Source organism: Ovis canadensis, chromosome 24 (genome assembly GCF_042477335.2).
Source record: "Ovis canadensis isolate MfBH-ARS-UI-01 breed Bighorn chromosome 24, ARS-UI_OviCan_v2, whole genome shotgun sequence".
Classification (NCBI taxonomy): Eukaryota; Metazoa; Chordata; class Mammalia; order Artiodactyla; family Bovidae; genus Ovis; species Ovis canadensis.
Window position 1 is genome coordinate 42,118,563 of NC_091268.1, and position 15,996 is coordinate 42,134,558.

The 15,996-nt window shown below is 54.7% G+C and overlaps 1 protein-coding gene across 1 annotated transcript; it reads left to right on the forward strand.

Annotated features, from left to right (window-relative positions):
• The first annotated feature begins 48 nt into the window (after positions 1-48).
• On the forward strand, positions 49-12,637 carry RNF40 (ring finger protein 40). The gene is made up of 20 exons (XM_069571291.1): positions 49-114; positions 223-426; positions 837-1,004; positions 1,423-1,564; positions 2,213-2,419; positions 2,944-3,065; positions 3,183-3,329; positions 3,428-3,502; positions 4,600-4,719; positions 4,816-4,995; positions 5,183-5,318; positions 6,136-6,257; positions 6,344-6,771; positions 6,858-6,975; positions 7,101-7,250; positions 7,439-7,651; positions 7,732-7,857; positions 8,949-9,089; positions 9,182-9,283; positions 11,371-12,637. Exons 2-20 carry the CDS (start codon positions 295-297, stop codon positions 11,545-11,547), a joined length of 3,006 nt encoding a protein of 1,001 aa, XP_069427392.1. The 5' UTR covers positions 49-114; positions 223-294; the 3' UTR covers positions 11,548-12,637.
• Positions 12,638-15,996: the final 3,359 nt, after the last annotated feature.

Here is a 15,996-nt window from a genome sequence, read left to right on the forward strand (position 1 = left end):
TTAAGACTATTTCGCCACATCCGGGACTGCCCCTGGCGCCTGCGCTCTGTGCTGGGGAGGCTAGTGACGTCCGGTGGAGTCCAAGATGGCGCCCGTGGGCTGATCCTGCTGCCGGTGAGGGGCTTAGGGCCGGCGGGGCGGGGACCCTCTGGTAGGTGAGGGGGAGTTGCGTGATTGCGGAGCTCTGGCCGCCTCCACATCTTTGCGCTCTGTCTTCTGCAGGTGATAGGAGTGCAGCCTCCACCTGCCTGACGTCCCTCGGGAGACCCTGCTCCTCTCTTCGCTGCCGCGGCCATGTCTGGACCCGGCAACAAACGCGCCGCTGGGGATGGGGGTTCGGGGCCCCCGGAGAAGAAGTTGAGCCGCGAGGAGAAGACCACCACCACGCTCATAGAGCCCATTCGCCTGGGAGGCATCTCTTCCACGGTTCGTGGGTTCCTGCCTCAAAACTTGCTAGAACTCTCATCTGTTTTCCCTCCACGTCGTCCTGAACTTAACTCCCAATTCCCCAAGCTTAGCAAGATCCACTTTACAGAACACTCTGCTGAAGGAAACCGAGGACACAACGTCAGCCTTCCCTTTACAGATAAGAAACCGGGTTCCCACAGGGCGTGTGGTTTGTCAAAAACTTCAGTAGGAAGAGGCAGAAGCAGAACATGATCCGCCTCACAATCGAGACGCTTTCTCTGTGGGTGACTGAGCTTCGTTAAATCCTAATGGCAGTTCATCTGGGGAAGCTCTCCACTCCTGTCCGTTGCATTTGCTTTTCTTGTCTTTGTGATTGGGTCCTTGGGCCCTGCTTGACCCTCTTCTTGGCCCCTTTATTTCCTTGGTAGGAGGAGATGGACCTCAAGGTTCTGCAGTTCAAGAACAAGAAACTTGCAGAGCGGCTGGAACAGAGACAGGCATGTGAAGACGAACTCCGAGAACGAATTGAGAAGCTGGAGAAGCGGCAGGCCACAGATGACGCCACCCTCCTCATTGTCAATCGCTACTGGGCCCAGGTGGATGCCGCTCTTCTGTTGAAGACCTGGCCTTGATCCAGCTGCCAATCCTCAGACCCCTCTACTAGGAATGGAGAAGGCAATGGCGACCCACTCCAGTACTCTTGCCTGGAAAATCCCATGGGTGGAGGAGCCTGATAGGCTGCAGTCCATGGGGTCGCTAAGAGTCCACACGACTGAGCGACTTCACTTTTACTCTTCACTTTCATGTATTGGAGAAGGACATGGCAACCCACTCCACTGTTCTTGCCTGGAGAATCTCAGGGACGGAGGAGCCTGGTGGGCTCCCGTCTATGGGGTCGCACAGAGTCGGATACGACTGAAGCGACTTAGCAGCAGCAGCAGCTACTAGGAAAGGACTATCAGGCTGGGAAGCACCTGAGGGATTCATAACATTTTTGGTGCTTTCTCCCTTCAGCTGGATGAAACTGTGGAAGCCCTTCTCCGACACCATGAGAGCCAGGGGGAGCTGTCTTCAGGGACAGAGGCACCTGGGACCCAGGAGGGGCCGACACGTGATGAGACCCCTCTCACAGAGCCAGGGACTTCGGAACTGAGGGGTAGGGCCAGAGCCCTAGGATCTGGGAAGCTTAATTAAGGTCTGGGAAAGGTCCTGGAGAGGAGGGGACTTTGATATTATTAGGCTGCTGAATTCCCTGCCTGCTAACACACACAATTGATTTCATATCTAGGCCACAAAGGGCAGTGGGTAAGAACACAGGCTTTGAAATTTGAGTGATATGGTTAAGAGTGCAATTCACGTCTTGACACCTATAGTTCGAAAAAGTATTAAATGTTGACTGTGTATTTGGCATTGTTGTAGATTTGGAGGAGACAAAAATAACCAAAAAGAGATAACTTACTGCCCCAACCATTAGCGAAGGAAGTGATTAAAACCACAAGAAAGAAGTGGGGGTGGGGGGGCGGGGAAGCTGAAAGGGAGTTAGTGTGTGTGCACTTTAGTTTAGATAGGGGAAGGCAGAGAAGGCTTCCCCGAGGAAGTGATGTGGTAGCTCTCTGGCCTTAGGGACATTGCCTCCCTGAACTTCTGTTATTTCACTTTTGAGATGGGGATCACACAGTCCTGCAGGTGTTGGTTGTGTTGCTTTAGTAAGCTGTAGAGTGCTGAAGGGTTCAGTCTGGAACTTGGTACAGAGCAGTGGTGACTGTTGCTGTTGTCCTCACGAGGGTCTGTCCGTCCCTCCCAGAACCCCTGCCAATGCAGTTGCGGCCCCCTCTCAGTGAGCCAGCCTTGGCTTTTGTGGTAGCCCTTGGTGCAAGCAGTAGTGAGGAGGTGGAGCTGCAGCTGCAGGGCCGCATGGAGTTCTCCAAGGCAGCTGTGTCCCGTGTTGTGGAGGCCTCTGACCGCCTGCAGCGCCGGGTGGAAGAACTCTGTCAGCGAGTATACAGCAGAGGTTAGTTCTTTATGCCCCCACCCCCAAGGTGCCCGTGGTATCCCCTCCTCAGTGCTCCTAGCCCAGAGGCAGCCACAGTTCCCCAAGGGATAAATCAGCCACGTTCTCAGGAGAAGGGTTAATCTGTCAGTGGGGGATCTGGCTGTGATTTCTGGAGTTGAGATCTAGAGAGATGGGGGAAGGAGTTCTTGATACTGGGGGAGGGGGTCCTCCTCCCTTAGGGCTGGAGACTTCTTGGGAGCACTTTTCACAAATCTTAGTGGCAGTTACTGATCCATCTAAGGCATAGCATCAAGGGCCCAGCCTTAGTTCTGTCAGTCCTGCCCGGGTGTCCTGGGCAGATGGCTCTCCTCTCTGAGCTGGTTTCCTCCTTTGTACAGTGGGGATAAAGACTCCTGGCTTTGTCATGAGAAAGTGGCAAGACAGCTGGTGGATCACACTGGGCATATAGCAGACTCCAGAATGAGTTAGTGCTTTGACCCACTGCCCTGGACTTGGCTCTTATCTGAGCCCTGCCTTCCCAGGGGACAGTGAGCCCCCCGGTGAGGCGGCTCGGGCACGCACCCGAGAACTGGGCCGTGAGAATCGGCGGCTGCAGGACTTGGCCACCCAACTACAGGAGAAGCACCACCGCATCTCATTGGAGGTGGGAGTTGGGATTTTGGGGCGGGATTGGAACCAGGACAGGGTTTGGATTAGTTGGACACCCAAGGATCTCAGCCAAGTCTGTCATCTAAGCCTCTGTCCCCTTCATTGTCCCCAGTACTCTGAGCTCCAAGATAAAGTGACATCTGCAGAGACCAAAGTGCTGGAGATGGAGACGACAGTAGAGGACCTGCAGTGGGACATTGAGAAGTTGCGGAAGCGAGAGCAAAAACTTAATAAGCACCTGGCAGAAGCCTTAGAGCAGGTGAGGCTCAGGCGCTGGGTCAGATGGAGCCTGAACAGAGTACTTGGGGCCCTAACTTCTCTTCTCCACACGCACGTGTCCATCTCTTCTCTCCACAGCTCAACTCTGGCTACTATGTGTCTGGGAGTTCTTCAGGCTTCCAGGGGGGCCAGATCACACTCAGCATGCAGAAGGTGAGCAGCAGCATTCTTCCTGGTCCCTCCTGCAACTTTTTCTCTACCCTTGAACTTCCCCCTTAGAATTAAGGACAACTGGGGTCTTGGAGGTCTTTGCCTGTCACTCACAGTGTCCTTTGTTTTATTGTTTCATATCTGTATTCAGTAAATAGTTGTTGAATACTGAATGTTAGCTACTGTGTAGAAAGTAGTTATTTTGGAGAGCAAAACAGAAACCTATCTTGGAGCTTAAGTTCTAGTTGGGGCGTTAACAAGAAGTAGGTAAATCGTATATCAGTTGATTAAAAGTCGGTCAGTCAGTAGAGTCCAGTCCAGTCCAGTCCCATCCCTCAGTCGTGTCCAACTCTTTGCAACTCCATAGACTGCAGCACACCAGGCCCCCCTGTCCATCATTAACCCCTGGAGTTTATTCAAACTCATGTCTGTTGAGTCAGTGATGCCATCGAACCATCTCATCCTCTGTTGTCCCCTTCTCCTCTCGCCTTCAATTTTTCCGAGCATCAGGGTCTTTTCAAATGAGTCAGTTCTTCACATCAGGTGGCCAAAGTATTGGAGCTTCAGCATCAGTCCTTCCAAAGAATATTCAGCACTGATTTCTTTTAGGATGGACTGGTTGGATCTCCTTGCTGTCCAAGGGCTTAAAAGTACCACTGAGGAAAGAGGTGTTGGTTGTGTTGGAGGCATTTGGCATTCTCGTTGTGTAGCTGAAAAAGGGCCTTGCTGCCACTGTCCCATTCCATGTCCTGCTTTTGCTCTCACTTTTGTCGCTGCACATTGTTTTTCTTTTTTCGGTGCTGCAAAGTCATTGTTCCCTGTCCTCCTTTTCTCAGCTTGCTCTTCAGGTCTTCCAGGAAGGCTTCCCTGACCCCCTGTCAGATGCAAGCCTTGGTTCCCAGCACTGACCATGCAGTATTACATTTTCTCCTACCTAACTGGGAACACTTAGGAAAGTGCCTGGGTCTGGTTTGTCCTTGAGCCTTCAGAATCCATCACTGCTCCATATAGGGGAGCTTGGGCAGAGTATATGGTGAGGCTGTGAGGGATGCACGCCTCATGCCCTGGCCCTGCCTCCCACTGGTCTCCTCACTCCACAGTTTGAAATGCTGAATGCGGAGTTGGAGGAAAATCAGGAATTGGCCAATAGCCGCATGGCAGAGCTAGAGAAGCTGCAGGCCGAACTTCAGGGGGCCGTGCGGACCAATGAGCGCCTCAAGGTGAGTTGTGTTTGGGGCTGGGAAGGCCTTACCCTGTAGGGTGGGCGCTGAGCTCTCCTTCCTCTTGCTGAGTGAGCTCAGACATCCTGCCCCTAGGTAGCATTGCGGAGCCTTCCCGAGGAGGTGGTCCGGGAGACAGGGGAGTACCGGATGCTGCAGGCACAGTTCTCACTGCTCTACAATGAGTCTCTGCAAGTGAAGACCCAGCTGGATGAGGCCCGTGGGCTGCTGCTGGCCACCAAGAATTCCCACCTGAGGCACATTGAGCACATGGAGGTATGCCCGTGGAACAGGGGTAAGGGTCAGGCCCTCTGGGTTAGGTTGTTCCTGGGTCAAGTGTGTCAGAGCCCGGGGTGCCTGCCAGAGATCCCTTGGGAATAAATTCTTCCTAAGCCTCTGAGGTTGAAGGTGGGCTTGCCATGAGCCCAGGGCTTGTGTGGGTCCTTAATGCCTCACTTCACAGAGTGATGAGCTGGGGCTGCAGAAGAAGCTACGCACCGAGGTTATACAGCTGGAGGACACGCTGGCCCAGGTTCGCAAGGAGTACGAGATGCTGCGCATCGAGTTTGAACAGAACCTGGCGGCCAATGAGCAGGCGGGTATGTGCGAGGACAAGTTTTAGGTGGGGCCTTTTGTGGGATTGCTGGGCTCTGATGTGGCCAGATGCTTGTCCAGAGGTTAGGTCCTTTCCTTTCACAGAGCCTCATCTCTCTGTGAAAAATGGGGACCCCACCACATGGCTCAAAGATGCAGTGAGGTTTACAGCTGCCTGAGGTGGCTAATGGTGCCAACTCTGCCAGAACAGGAGCTGTCAGCCCCATCCATGATTCTCTGGCCTTTAGGGTGCCTCTCTACTAGTTCATTTTACAAAGGTTTATTGAACACCTCTTTTGAGCCAGGCTCAGTTCTAAGCTTTGGGATTATACCAGCAAACAAAATACAAAGAATCCCTGCTGTTGTGGAGCCATGTTACAGAGAGAGAGGACAGACAACAAAGGGAAAATTGAACATGTATGTTGGGTAGTGACAAGTATACCAGGAAAAGTAAAGCAAGCAGGGAAGATAAGGAGGTATTAGGAGAAATGCCAGGGACATGAAACTAAGAAGATGACATTTGTTTAAAAAGCTAAAGGAAGTGGACTAACTTACTTTTGTGAGTTTTCAGTTATATGTTCCTTTGAAGGAAATCTGGAAATATTTGCGAAATCTGCATTAGCAAAAATAACACACAGCATCAGATTACATTTGAGTGAATTTTTTTCAGTTATCTGCTGAGCTCACTCTGTCTGTATAAGGCTTCAGTTTTCTTCTTCTTTGTAGTGAGAGTGACGGCTCTGGCCCTGCCTCTCCCCTCACGGAGGGGTTGGGCCCCTAACCCAGGGACCAGTCTGACCTTGGTTTCCTTTGCTCCTCAAGGGCCCATCAACCGCGAGATGCGCCACCTGATCAGCAGCCTACAGAACCACAACCACCAGCTAAAGGGGGATGCCCAGCGATACAAGCGGAAACTGCGCGAAGTACAGGCCGAAATTGCCAAGGTGAGGAGCGGGCTGCCTGGGGACGGTCATGGCTAGGCCCCAGTGAGCATGTCTCACCTCAGCCCTGTTCTCTCTCTGCTTTGCAGCTCCGGGCCCAGGCCAGTGGCTCTACTCACTCCATCCCCAGCCTGGGCCACCCAGAGGACTCCAGCCTCAGTGCCCCAGTCCCAGGGAAAGAAGAGGGTGGGCCAGGCCCTGTTGGTGCCCCCGACACCAGGAAGGAGATGGCTTCCATGCCTGGCGCTGCCCTTACTACCTCGTCAGCGAAGAAGGAAGACCTGGTGCCCTCCGAGGAAGAGACGCAGGCCTTGACCCCGGGGGCCCAGGGACCCTCTTCCCGGGGCCGAGAACCTGAGGCCAGACCCAAGCGGGAGCTTCGGGAGCGAGAAGGGCCTGTTCTGGGACCCCCATCTGTAGCCTCGGCTCTCTCAAGGGCTGATCGGGAGAAGGCCAAAGTGGAAGAGGCCAAGAGAAAGGAATCAGAACTTCTCAAAGGTCTCCGAGTAGAGCTCAAGTGAGGCCCTGTTCTTTTCTCCCTCCCACCCCTGCCCAGTGACCTCCAGCCCTACTCACCCAGCCTTCCTCCTGTGCCTCCCCCAGGAAGGCCCAGGAAAGCCAGAAGGAGATGAAATTGCTGCTGGACATGTATAAGTCTGCGCCCAAGGAACAGCGGGATAAGGTGCAGCTCATGGCAGCGGAACGCAAGGCCAAGGCTGAGGTGAGGACAGGTAGGGTCTGTGGGATGTGCAAAAAGGCTGCCCCAGGGCAGGGAGTCGGTGACCAGAGTTGAGCCCTGGGTTAGCAGGAAGCAGTGATGAGAGAGCTCCCTCCTGGAGGTTATAGGTTGATGAACTCCGGGGCCGCATCCGGGAGCTGGAGGAGAGGGATCGGAGGGAGAGCAAGAAGATTGCGGACGAGGATGCCCTGCGGCGCATTCGTCAGGCAGAGGAGCAGATCGAACACCTGCAGCGCAAGTTGGGTGCCACCAAGCAGGTGCGACCCCCCACCCCACCCCACCCCTCCCCTAGCTTTGAATGTTGGCATTCCTTAAACCTCCTGGTCTAGCACATGGCCTGGGTCCACTCTGGGGGTTTTTGTACAGCCGTGTTTTCCTGCGGTTTCCCCATAGTTGATCTTGTCCGTCTCCCACGTTCCATCTTGCCCCTGCCCACTTGCTGCAGGAGGAGGAGGCCCTGCTGTCAGAGATGGATGTGACAGGCCAAGCCTTTGAGGACATGCAGGAACAAAACGGGCGGCTGCTCCAGCAGCTGCGAGAAAAGGACGATGCCAACTTCAAGCTGATGTCAGAGCGGATCAAAGCCAACCAGATTCATAAGCTGCTGCGGGAGGAGAAGGATGAGCTGGGCGAGCAGGTTCTTGGCCTCAAGTCCCAGGTAGGGCTGCCCCAGGCTTGGTAGGGTGGGACTGGAGAGGCAGGGGTTCCCTAGCACTGAGGCCCCACTCCTGTCCTCAGGTGGATGCCCAGCTGCTGACCGTGCAGAAGCTGGAGGAAAAGGAGCGAGCCTTGCAGGGCAGCCTTGGGGGTGTGGAGAAGGAGCTGACACTGCGCAGCCAGGCCCTGGAGCTCAACAAGAGGAAGGTGAGGCAGATGACCTGGGCCAGGGCCTGGCTCTGCTGCCCTACACAGCCCTGTTCACTCTCAGACACTTAATGTGTGCCAGACCCTGTGCTGAGGACTTTCCCTGTTGGGTCATGTTTCGCCTTAAAGTAATCCTACAGCAGTTTTCATTGTTATCTCCTTTTCTGTGAGGGAGAAGGCTGAGGTTTAGGGAGGTAGTTGACTTGCTCAAGAAAGAGTGGAAGTGGAGTTTGGGCCCAGCTCTCCTTGACTCCACAGCCCATATCCTGACCACTGCACTGTTTAGCTGTCTCTGTTACATAGTTGTATTAACCCTAAGAAATGTCTCTAGCTCGTGGTAGTTGTTCTTTTGAGGGGAACAGAGTTAGGAATGACATCACTCCTCCAGGTCATGGTAAAGGCTTAACATGGATTTTCATCTCTTTTCTTCTCCTGGACTTCTCTCTGTTTGGTCCATTCGTTTAAGCAGCATTAGTCATGCTCTTGCTGTGTACCAGTACTGCACTGAGTGCTGGGGAGATCACAAGAACAAATCACCTCTGCTGGAAGTGGGAGCTTCCAGTTAGGAGGGGCAGAGAGCAAGCCGATAATCCCACAGATTAAGTAACACTGTTTCAGATCACAGCATGTCTTTGTTTGGCTGCAATGCACGGCAGCAGTGAAGGCCCGAAATTCTAACCACATAACCGCCAGGAAACTCACAGCATGTCTTATGAAGGAAATAGAACTGTATGAAAGGAAAACAGGAGAGCCTCTCTCAGGAGGTGACATTTGAGCTGAGGCTTCAGGGAACTTCAGAGAAAAAGTCTGTGTGTTGGCGGAGTTGAGGGGAGCAGAGAACCCTGTGGAGGCTCAGAGACAGGAGAGAGGGTTATGCAGGTCAGGAGCCAGAAGTGCTGGGAATGAGGAAGACGAGGAGGTGAGGCTGGTGAGGTCAGGAGACAATCGGTTTCAGTGAACATATTGGGACTTCTCCCAAGAGCAGGAACCACTGGACAGTTGACATAAGCCTCTGTGGGCCATGGCTCCACACACTTGATTCCCCAGGCTCAGGCCAGCTGTGCCCCTCCTCCCCATTCCACCCACCTCAGGCCGTGGAAGCAGCGCAACTGGCCGAGGACCTGAAGGTGCAGCTGGAGCACGTGCAGACACGGCTGCGAGAGATCCAACCTTGCCTGGCCGAGAGCCGGGCCGCGCGGGAGAAGGAGAGCTTCAACCTCAAGAGGGCTCAGGTGTGTGGTCGGCAGGGGGTGGAGGCAGGGCCAGGGCCAGCAGGTTTGGATTGAGGACCCTTGCACTCAGCCTGCCCCCTCTCCTGCCCCAGGAGGACATCTCCCGGCTGCGGCGCAAGCTGGAGAAGCAGAGGAAGGTGGAAGTTTACGCAGACGCTGATGAAATCCTCCAGGAGGAGATCAAGGAATACAAGGTAGGGCTGTGGAGCTAAGTTCTGCCCCGTGAACCTGGGAAATCTCAGATTGGGGGTTGGTGAGAGCTCCAGGGGGTAGTCCGGGGAACCCAGAAATAAGGTAGGATAGCAAAACCTGGGCAGAATCCATTGTGGAGAATCAAGAGAGCTCTCAAGTGTGGTGCACATATACTCCATACCAGGTAGAGTGCTGAGTGTGGGAGGAGTGGGACCTATACCTGACCTTGGGTCTCTTGAAACTGACAGTCTGGTGGAGGAGGCAGCCAAGTAATTCTTTCCTCTGAGTGATGAGCAGTGTGATGGCAAAGGCCAGAGGGGTTGGGGGCAGTCAGGGGAAGCCCTTAATAGCCCCTGGGCACAGTGGGGAGTGGGGCACGGTCAGCCAGCTTCCTGAAGGCATAGCCTCCAGGGGAAAACGGAAGAGAGTCAGGGTTGGCCATGAGGGATGGAGATGAAAGGGTCCAGCAAACGGAGAGGCGGAGGTGGAGGCCCCTAGTTGAGCGAGGCGTGCTGGAGGCGCAGCTGGACAGCGGTAGCTAAGAGGACAGAACTTGGGCTTTTGATGAGTCACAAGCCTGGGGGGTGGGGAGGGGCCATCCTGAAGGTTAGTGAGCCAGGTTGAGATTCTTGGTTTATTCAGTAGTCAGTGTGGAGACATCCAAGGGTTTTAGGCTGGAGAGTTATGTCTCAAGTATATTGAGGATGAGGTACTTACTCGTGGGACTTCTGGGGAGGCTGTCTGGGAGGACAAAGCGAAGGGCTGATGTGGAAGACAGAGGCTTTGGGGGATTGTCAGCAGAGGCAAAGGCAGAAGCCACGTGGAACTGGTCACTCAGGGAGGGCCTGTGGCCTGAGACGAAGCAGGGGTCATTTTCCCTGAGCAACCTCAAAGCTTGAATAATGGACAGAGGAGGGATTTCCCTGTTAGTCCAGTGGCTAGGACTCCATACTTCCAATTCCGGGGTCCTGGTTCAATCCCTGATCAGGGAACTAGATTCCACATGCCACAGCTAAGACCCAGCACAGCTAAGTAAATAAATAATTTTTTTAAAAAAGAAGGAAGGAGAGCCACGTAGAGGGAGATGACTGGGGAAGTTTCGAGGAGGCAGGGGTGAGTGAGTCAGAGTGCCAAGAAGGCACATGAAGCAAGTGATGAAAGACACCTTTTGCGTTTGACAGTCTTGGTGGGAATGGTTATTGGGTAGAGGTGAAGGTCAGATCACCTAGACTCACCGGGAGTGAAGAAAGGACGGAGGGTGAGTCAGTAAAAAGACAACCTTTTGGAGCAGTTTGGCCTTGTAGGGGTGGAAACAGCTGAAAGGGGAGAAGGGAAGGACTTTTGGAGAAGTTACAGACTGTGCAGCCTGTCAAATCCTGGTGGGTAGGATTCTGAGAGCTAGAGAAGAGGTGATTCTTGTGGGGACTGGCTGAGGTAGTGGACTGGGCTGGGATTTCAGGCAGGACAGAGAAAGATTATTGGGAATGCTGCGTGGAGGGAATTTCCTATCTGGAGTAGGAGGTGAGACCTTTCGACAGGTGGGAATTTTCAAGATAAGAGAGATTTATAAAACCTCCATAGAGAGAAATTAATCAAGTGGCCCAGAGCAGGATCTCTGGGCAGCACCAGGGATGGGCCCAGTTGAGGGTTGAGAACAGCAGATTTCTAGTGGCACTGCTGTGCCCAGCTGTGACTTAGCAGGTAGAAGGTAAATAGTCAGCTTAAGCCAGGATTGGGATTTTGCCAAAGAAGACTAGTGGAGCAAGGGATGAAGCCCCAGGGCGGAGGAGCTCAGGCTGGAGCCTGTGGGTCATTGACCTTTAGCAGGGATTGACCTTCAGCAGGGACTTGTGACCACTGGCCATCACCACCAGGTTACAGTCTAGACTGTTACTATCTAGTTTTGAAACCTGGGCTCCCCGGCCTGTTTCCTCATGTGGAAAGTGCTTATCCCTACCTGCCAGGGTTATCATTAGAGTTAGGTGCAGCCTGCTGTGGGGTGGTCTGAGTGTGAACCACCTTTTGCTGTCAGCTTGGGATCTGGGCACTGTCAGGACTGTTCCTGAGTTGACACCTTTGCCCGGCCCAGGCGCGGTTGACCTGCCCCTGCTGTAACACCCGCAAGAAAGATGCAGTCCTTACCAAGTGCTTCCACGTTTTCTGCTTCGAGTGTGTGCGGGGCCGCTATGAGGCCCGCCAGAGGAAGTGCCCCAAGTGCAACGCCGCCTTTGGTGCCCACGACTTCCATCGCGTCTACATCAGCTGAACACGTAACTCAGGGGACTTTGGAACACCATGGACCCTGGGGGCTGTGCCTCCAGTCTCACCCCACCCCACATCCAGTGTCCCCCACCTTCCATTCTGGACCCTGTGGGCCCAGCCCCTCCCCACGTGGTTGGTTCAGGGGCCCTAGTGCATGCTAGTGGGTGTGGGATTAGCCAAGCTCAGTTCTACCTTTTCCCCAAGGTCAGAACTCCAGCCTAGGGGGCACTTGCCCTGCAGAAAAGGTCTGCTGTGAGAGCCCTGAGGGGCCCAGAGCACTCTACGAAACTTGCTGGCAGCTGGCCCTAACCCTTTTTCTTAACCCTAACAGCTTTTTCTACAGGCCTGTCCCAGCCAAAAAGTGGAAATTCCCCAGGCTATGACCTCCCACACAAGTGGAGGCTCACTACCTACTTAACACAGCCACAAGTTAGGACCAGGGTTGGGTCAGGTCCCCAGCTCCTTGCTCTGAGACTGGGCCCTGGGACCCAGGGACACTTTCCTTCACTCTCTGCTCACCAGACCTGAGCAGACCTTCCCTTCTGTGGAGTTGCTTGGGCTCTTTGGTCTGGTCTTATGCTAAGAGCATCCCCTTGGTGGGAGCACTGTCCTCTTCTGGGAGGCTCCAAGTTTGCTGCAGTCACCTTGCACTCATCTGGGGATTGAACCAAGATCATCAGTTTCTATCCTAATCAGACCCCTCCCAATCTCTCCTCCCTTCCCAGGCCCGACTTAACACCCACCTCATGTTTCCCAGGTCTCTGCTGGGTCCCTCACCCTGACCCTGCTTTCGTCCGGGTAGCCTTAACTTTAGTGGAGGCAGAACTTCCCATGGGGAAAGGGACAGACTAGCCCGCTGTGCCAACTTCCAATCATTCCAGGTAGAAGAGCTTCATCTAATGCCCTGTGACTGAGCCTGCACCTATATGATGTTTCCTGTGCTGTCTGCCCAAGCAAACTCTATGGGCTATAAGTGCAGTCTGAGGGGGCCCGGGAGGTGGAGCTGCTGGCAGGGGCAAGGGTCCACTCTGACCCACAGCCCCTGCTCTAGAGATGTCTTGTATAGGCTGTTTCGAATAAATGTCCAACCCTCAGCCTATAGTCCGGAGCCAGGCTTCCTGCGGTAAACGCGGGTCCCCGATTTTGGCTGTTATAACTTACTCCCAGCGCCTCCCTGGCTGGAGAGTGAACCTAGAAGGCCTGCACAGATCAGACCCCACTCCCGGCACCTGCTTATTATACTGTCGTCCGTGGCCCAGACTGGGCCCGTGGGAGGGGCATGTCTGCAAGGAGAAAGCGTCGTGGGCAGCACTCAGCCGCCAGCTTGCTCTCCTGTTCCCACCGGGAAGAGCCGACACTCCTTGGATCTCCGCAGCTCCGGCTTGCCACATGCCCCCGCCCCGCTCGCGATCATTGGCTGCAGGGAAGCCGGGAGCTCCGAGCTGCATCCTGGGAAATGTAGTCCTGTTTTCACCTGGTGGCAGGTCCTCGGAGGAGAGCCAGGCCTGTAACACCCAGTCTGGGCCATGTCTCCCCAGCGGCTTCGCCCACCCCTCCCCTTCGGATGGACAGACAGGACACCTCAGCGGGTGACTTCCTTCATTGGGGCTTGCACCGTCCTCTGGCCACGTTGTTGGGAACCGTGTCTAGCGGTGCTTGTGGCTTCAGTGTGCTGTTGGGTCCGCACCCGGACCCTTCACCGAGGCTGTGCTGGGGCTCGCGCTCAGGACGGTGGTGACCAGGCTGGGCGTTGACGCTGTAACTGGAGCCATGGCCACGGGAGCGGCCGCCGGTGTGTCAGCAATCAGCGCCTTGCGCGATTCCACGGCCTTATCAGGAGTCGCACCTTCGCTGGGGCTCGCGGCCTTGTTAGCCTTCGGGCTCCACCTGGCGCCCAAGGTTTCGGTGGGGCCGCAGCGGCTGGTCCAGGTCGGACCCGAGACGGAGACGCGGGCTACATTGACTTCCGATGTAGGGCTGCCGGGTGTGGGTGCGCTCGCCGAAGCACGAGCCGCGGCGGGGGATGGCATGGGGCCGCCGAGGAAGTGTCCGCGGCCCCCGGCAGTGGTGGCCGGGGCGGGGGGGGGGGGGGGTGCGGTTGGGGCGCAGCATATTGCATCATAGAGATGCCATCTGGCTCAGAAAGGAGCGCTGCAGGTCGGGGTCAGCCAATCCTTTGTGAGCTCTATCTTTCCCAGGAATCACCTTCACGTGGGCTCCTTACCACATCCAAGTGACTACGTCACTTCCCCAAATATCTCTCCTAAGCAGTCTCCATATCCAGGGGGGTCTAAAAACTCCGAGTCCTCATGCTTAATAGACACCAAACCACTTTCTCAAGCTTGCGCCCAAGGGAATGGGATAAAAATCCCAGAATTGTGGGAAGAGCAAGCACAGATGCTGCAGGAGGAACAGTAAGTTCTTCACAAATGTTGGTTTTCGGATGAGCCTGCCCAATACCAGGAAGATCTGCTGTAGGAGTTGGGCAGGCCCTTTCCCCGGAGTGTGCTTGATCCCTTCCAAGCACCAGTAAACTCAATATCTGAGACACCCTGGGCTTTTGGGACAGGGAGGTCAAAGCTCCTCCTGGCCCAGTCCTGATCTTGGCTGGCCTGTGTGGGTGAGCAGATGTTGGCCTTAGTGGCAAAGGTACCTGTTTTAGTCAGGTTCCAGTGAGACTGGCCACAGGTTCCAGTGGAGCATTTGACTTCAATCACTCTTCTTAAAAATTCCCTTGGTGGAGAAGGGAATGGCTACCCACTCCAGTATTGCCTGGAGAATTCCATGGACAGAGCAGCCTGGTGAGCCTACAGTCCACGGGGTTGCAAAGAGTTAGATGGGACTGAGTGACACGCATACATTAAATGTTTACATCTAAAAAAAAGCAAAGCTCTGAAACTTAATTAAAAAAAAAAAAACAGCACTTCCCTTGGGCTCTCTGGTGCTACAGTCTGCTATATCATTTACCAAATTGCCACCATTTATGGCCAGGGTTGGAGGATGGAGCTAAGATCATGTCACTCCTTAATTCCCCTTTCCCCCAATGGTGTCATCCCCGTTACTCCAACAAGGTACTCCACAGTCCAGCCTCTGCTCTTTTGCCTTTTCTCAGTTCCACCCACTATGCTCTTAAGCTGACACCTGTTCTGCATTCTCTCTCTCCCACCCCACCCCTGACCCCGACACTTACTATTTCCTGTTCCTGCCGCCCTCATCCTTCAGGTCACTGCCTCTAGCCAGTTTCCTGCCCCGCTGCTGTGGCAGGTACTATGCCTGGATCCAACCTCTTCTGCTAAGTAAGAACCAATGGGGAACTTGCCTGGTGGTCCAGTGGCTAAGACTCTGCACTCCCAAGACAGGGGGCTCAGGTTCGATCCCTGGTCAGGGAACTAGATCCCACATGCCACAACCAAGAGTTTACCCCCTGCAATTAAGACCCAGTGCACCCCAGTAAACTAAAAAAAAAGGAATCAGTGGGCTCCAGTGTCTTCTTCCTGTGGAGTCCCCTCATTTTACAGAGGACTCCTGTACTGATGGACTTCAGTGTCTCCAGGAAATATAGACTAGCCTTCATTACTCGCTTCTTCATGAAATGCAATTTCTTCTCTCCCTTCCCCATCCCTTGCTTTCCAGATGGAGAAGGGAAAGGAGAGACAATTGAGCCTGCCTTGGGAGTCGGGGTTACAGGGACAAAGGGAAGGTGTGGAGACAGCTTCCTGGCTAGGGCAGGAGGCCCCCAGCAGACTGGGGCAGAGGCAGGCACTGGGTTAGAGCTGCCTCAAGCAGTCACTTGGGCCAGGGCAAGGTCTAGGCCCAGGAGATACATAGTGCTGAGGTAAGCCTGCAAGGAGGATTTGGCGGTGCATCCTCGCCTGACCCAGACAGTGTGGAGCCCAGGCCAGGCCCGGGCAGGCCCAGGGTGGGGGAGGAGAGGCTTGGTTGTACCCAGAGCTTGCTCCTGGTCATTCTGGTTTCCTATACCACCTTGCAGTAGATCTTAGGTAAATGGCAGCCTTCTGTTAGCCTCAGCCTCTCCACACGTTGGGGGCTCATGGGCTACATCCTGAGAGTTAGATGACGAGCTAGGTCTCCACCCACTTCTCTTCAGGGTCTAGGAGGCTCTGGTCCAGAGGAAGGGCTGGACCCAGTCCAGGACCCAGGAGAACCAGGGGAGGCGGCTGCCAGCTTCTGGAACTAGATCTTGGGCGCTGTGCCTCGTGGCAGTCTGCAGAGGGTGTGGGTGTCGTGGCCAGAGAGGGCTCCCTAGGGCAGCACAGCTGGCCCTGAACCAGCCCAGTGCAAGTCACCAGGCTGCCACCCAGAAGTCGGCATGTTGTGCTGCTTGGCTCTGCCACCTTCTCAGCACATTTCTCACCCTGTCTCCCAAGAGGATAGATTTTAAAGCTGTAAACCCTCAGGCTCCCACCAGCAAGCACCAGATGGAGATTTCCGG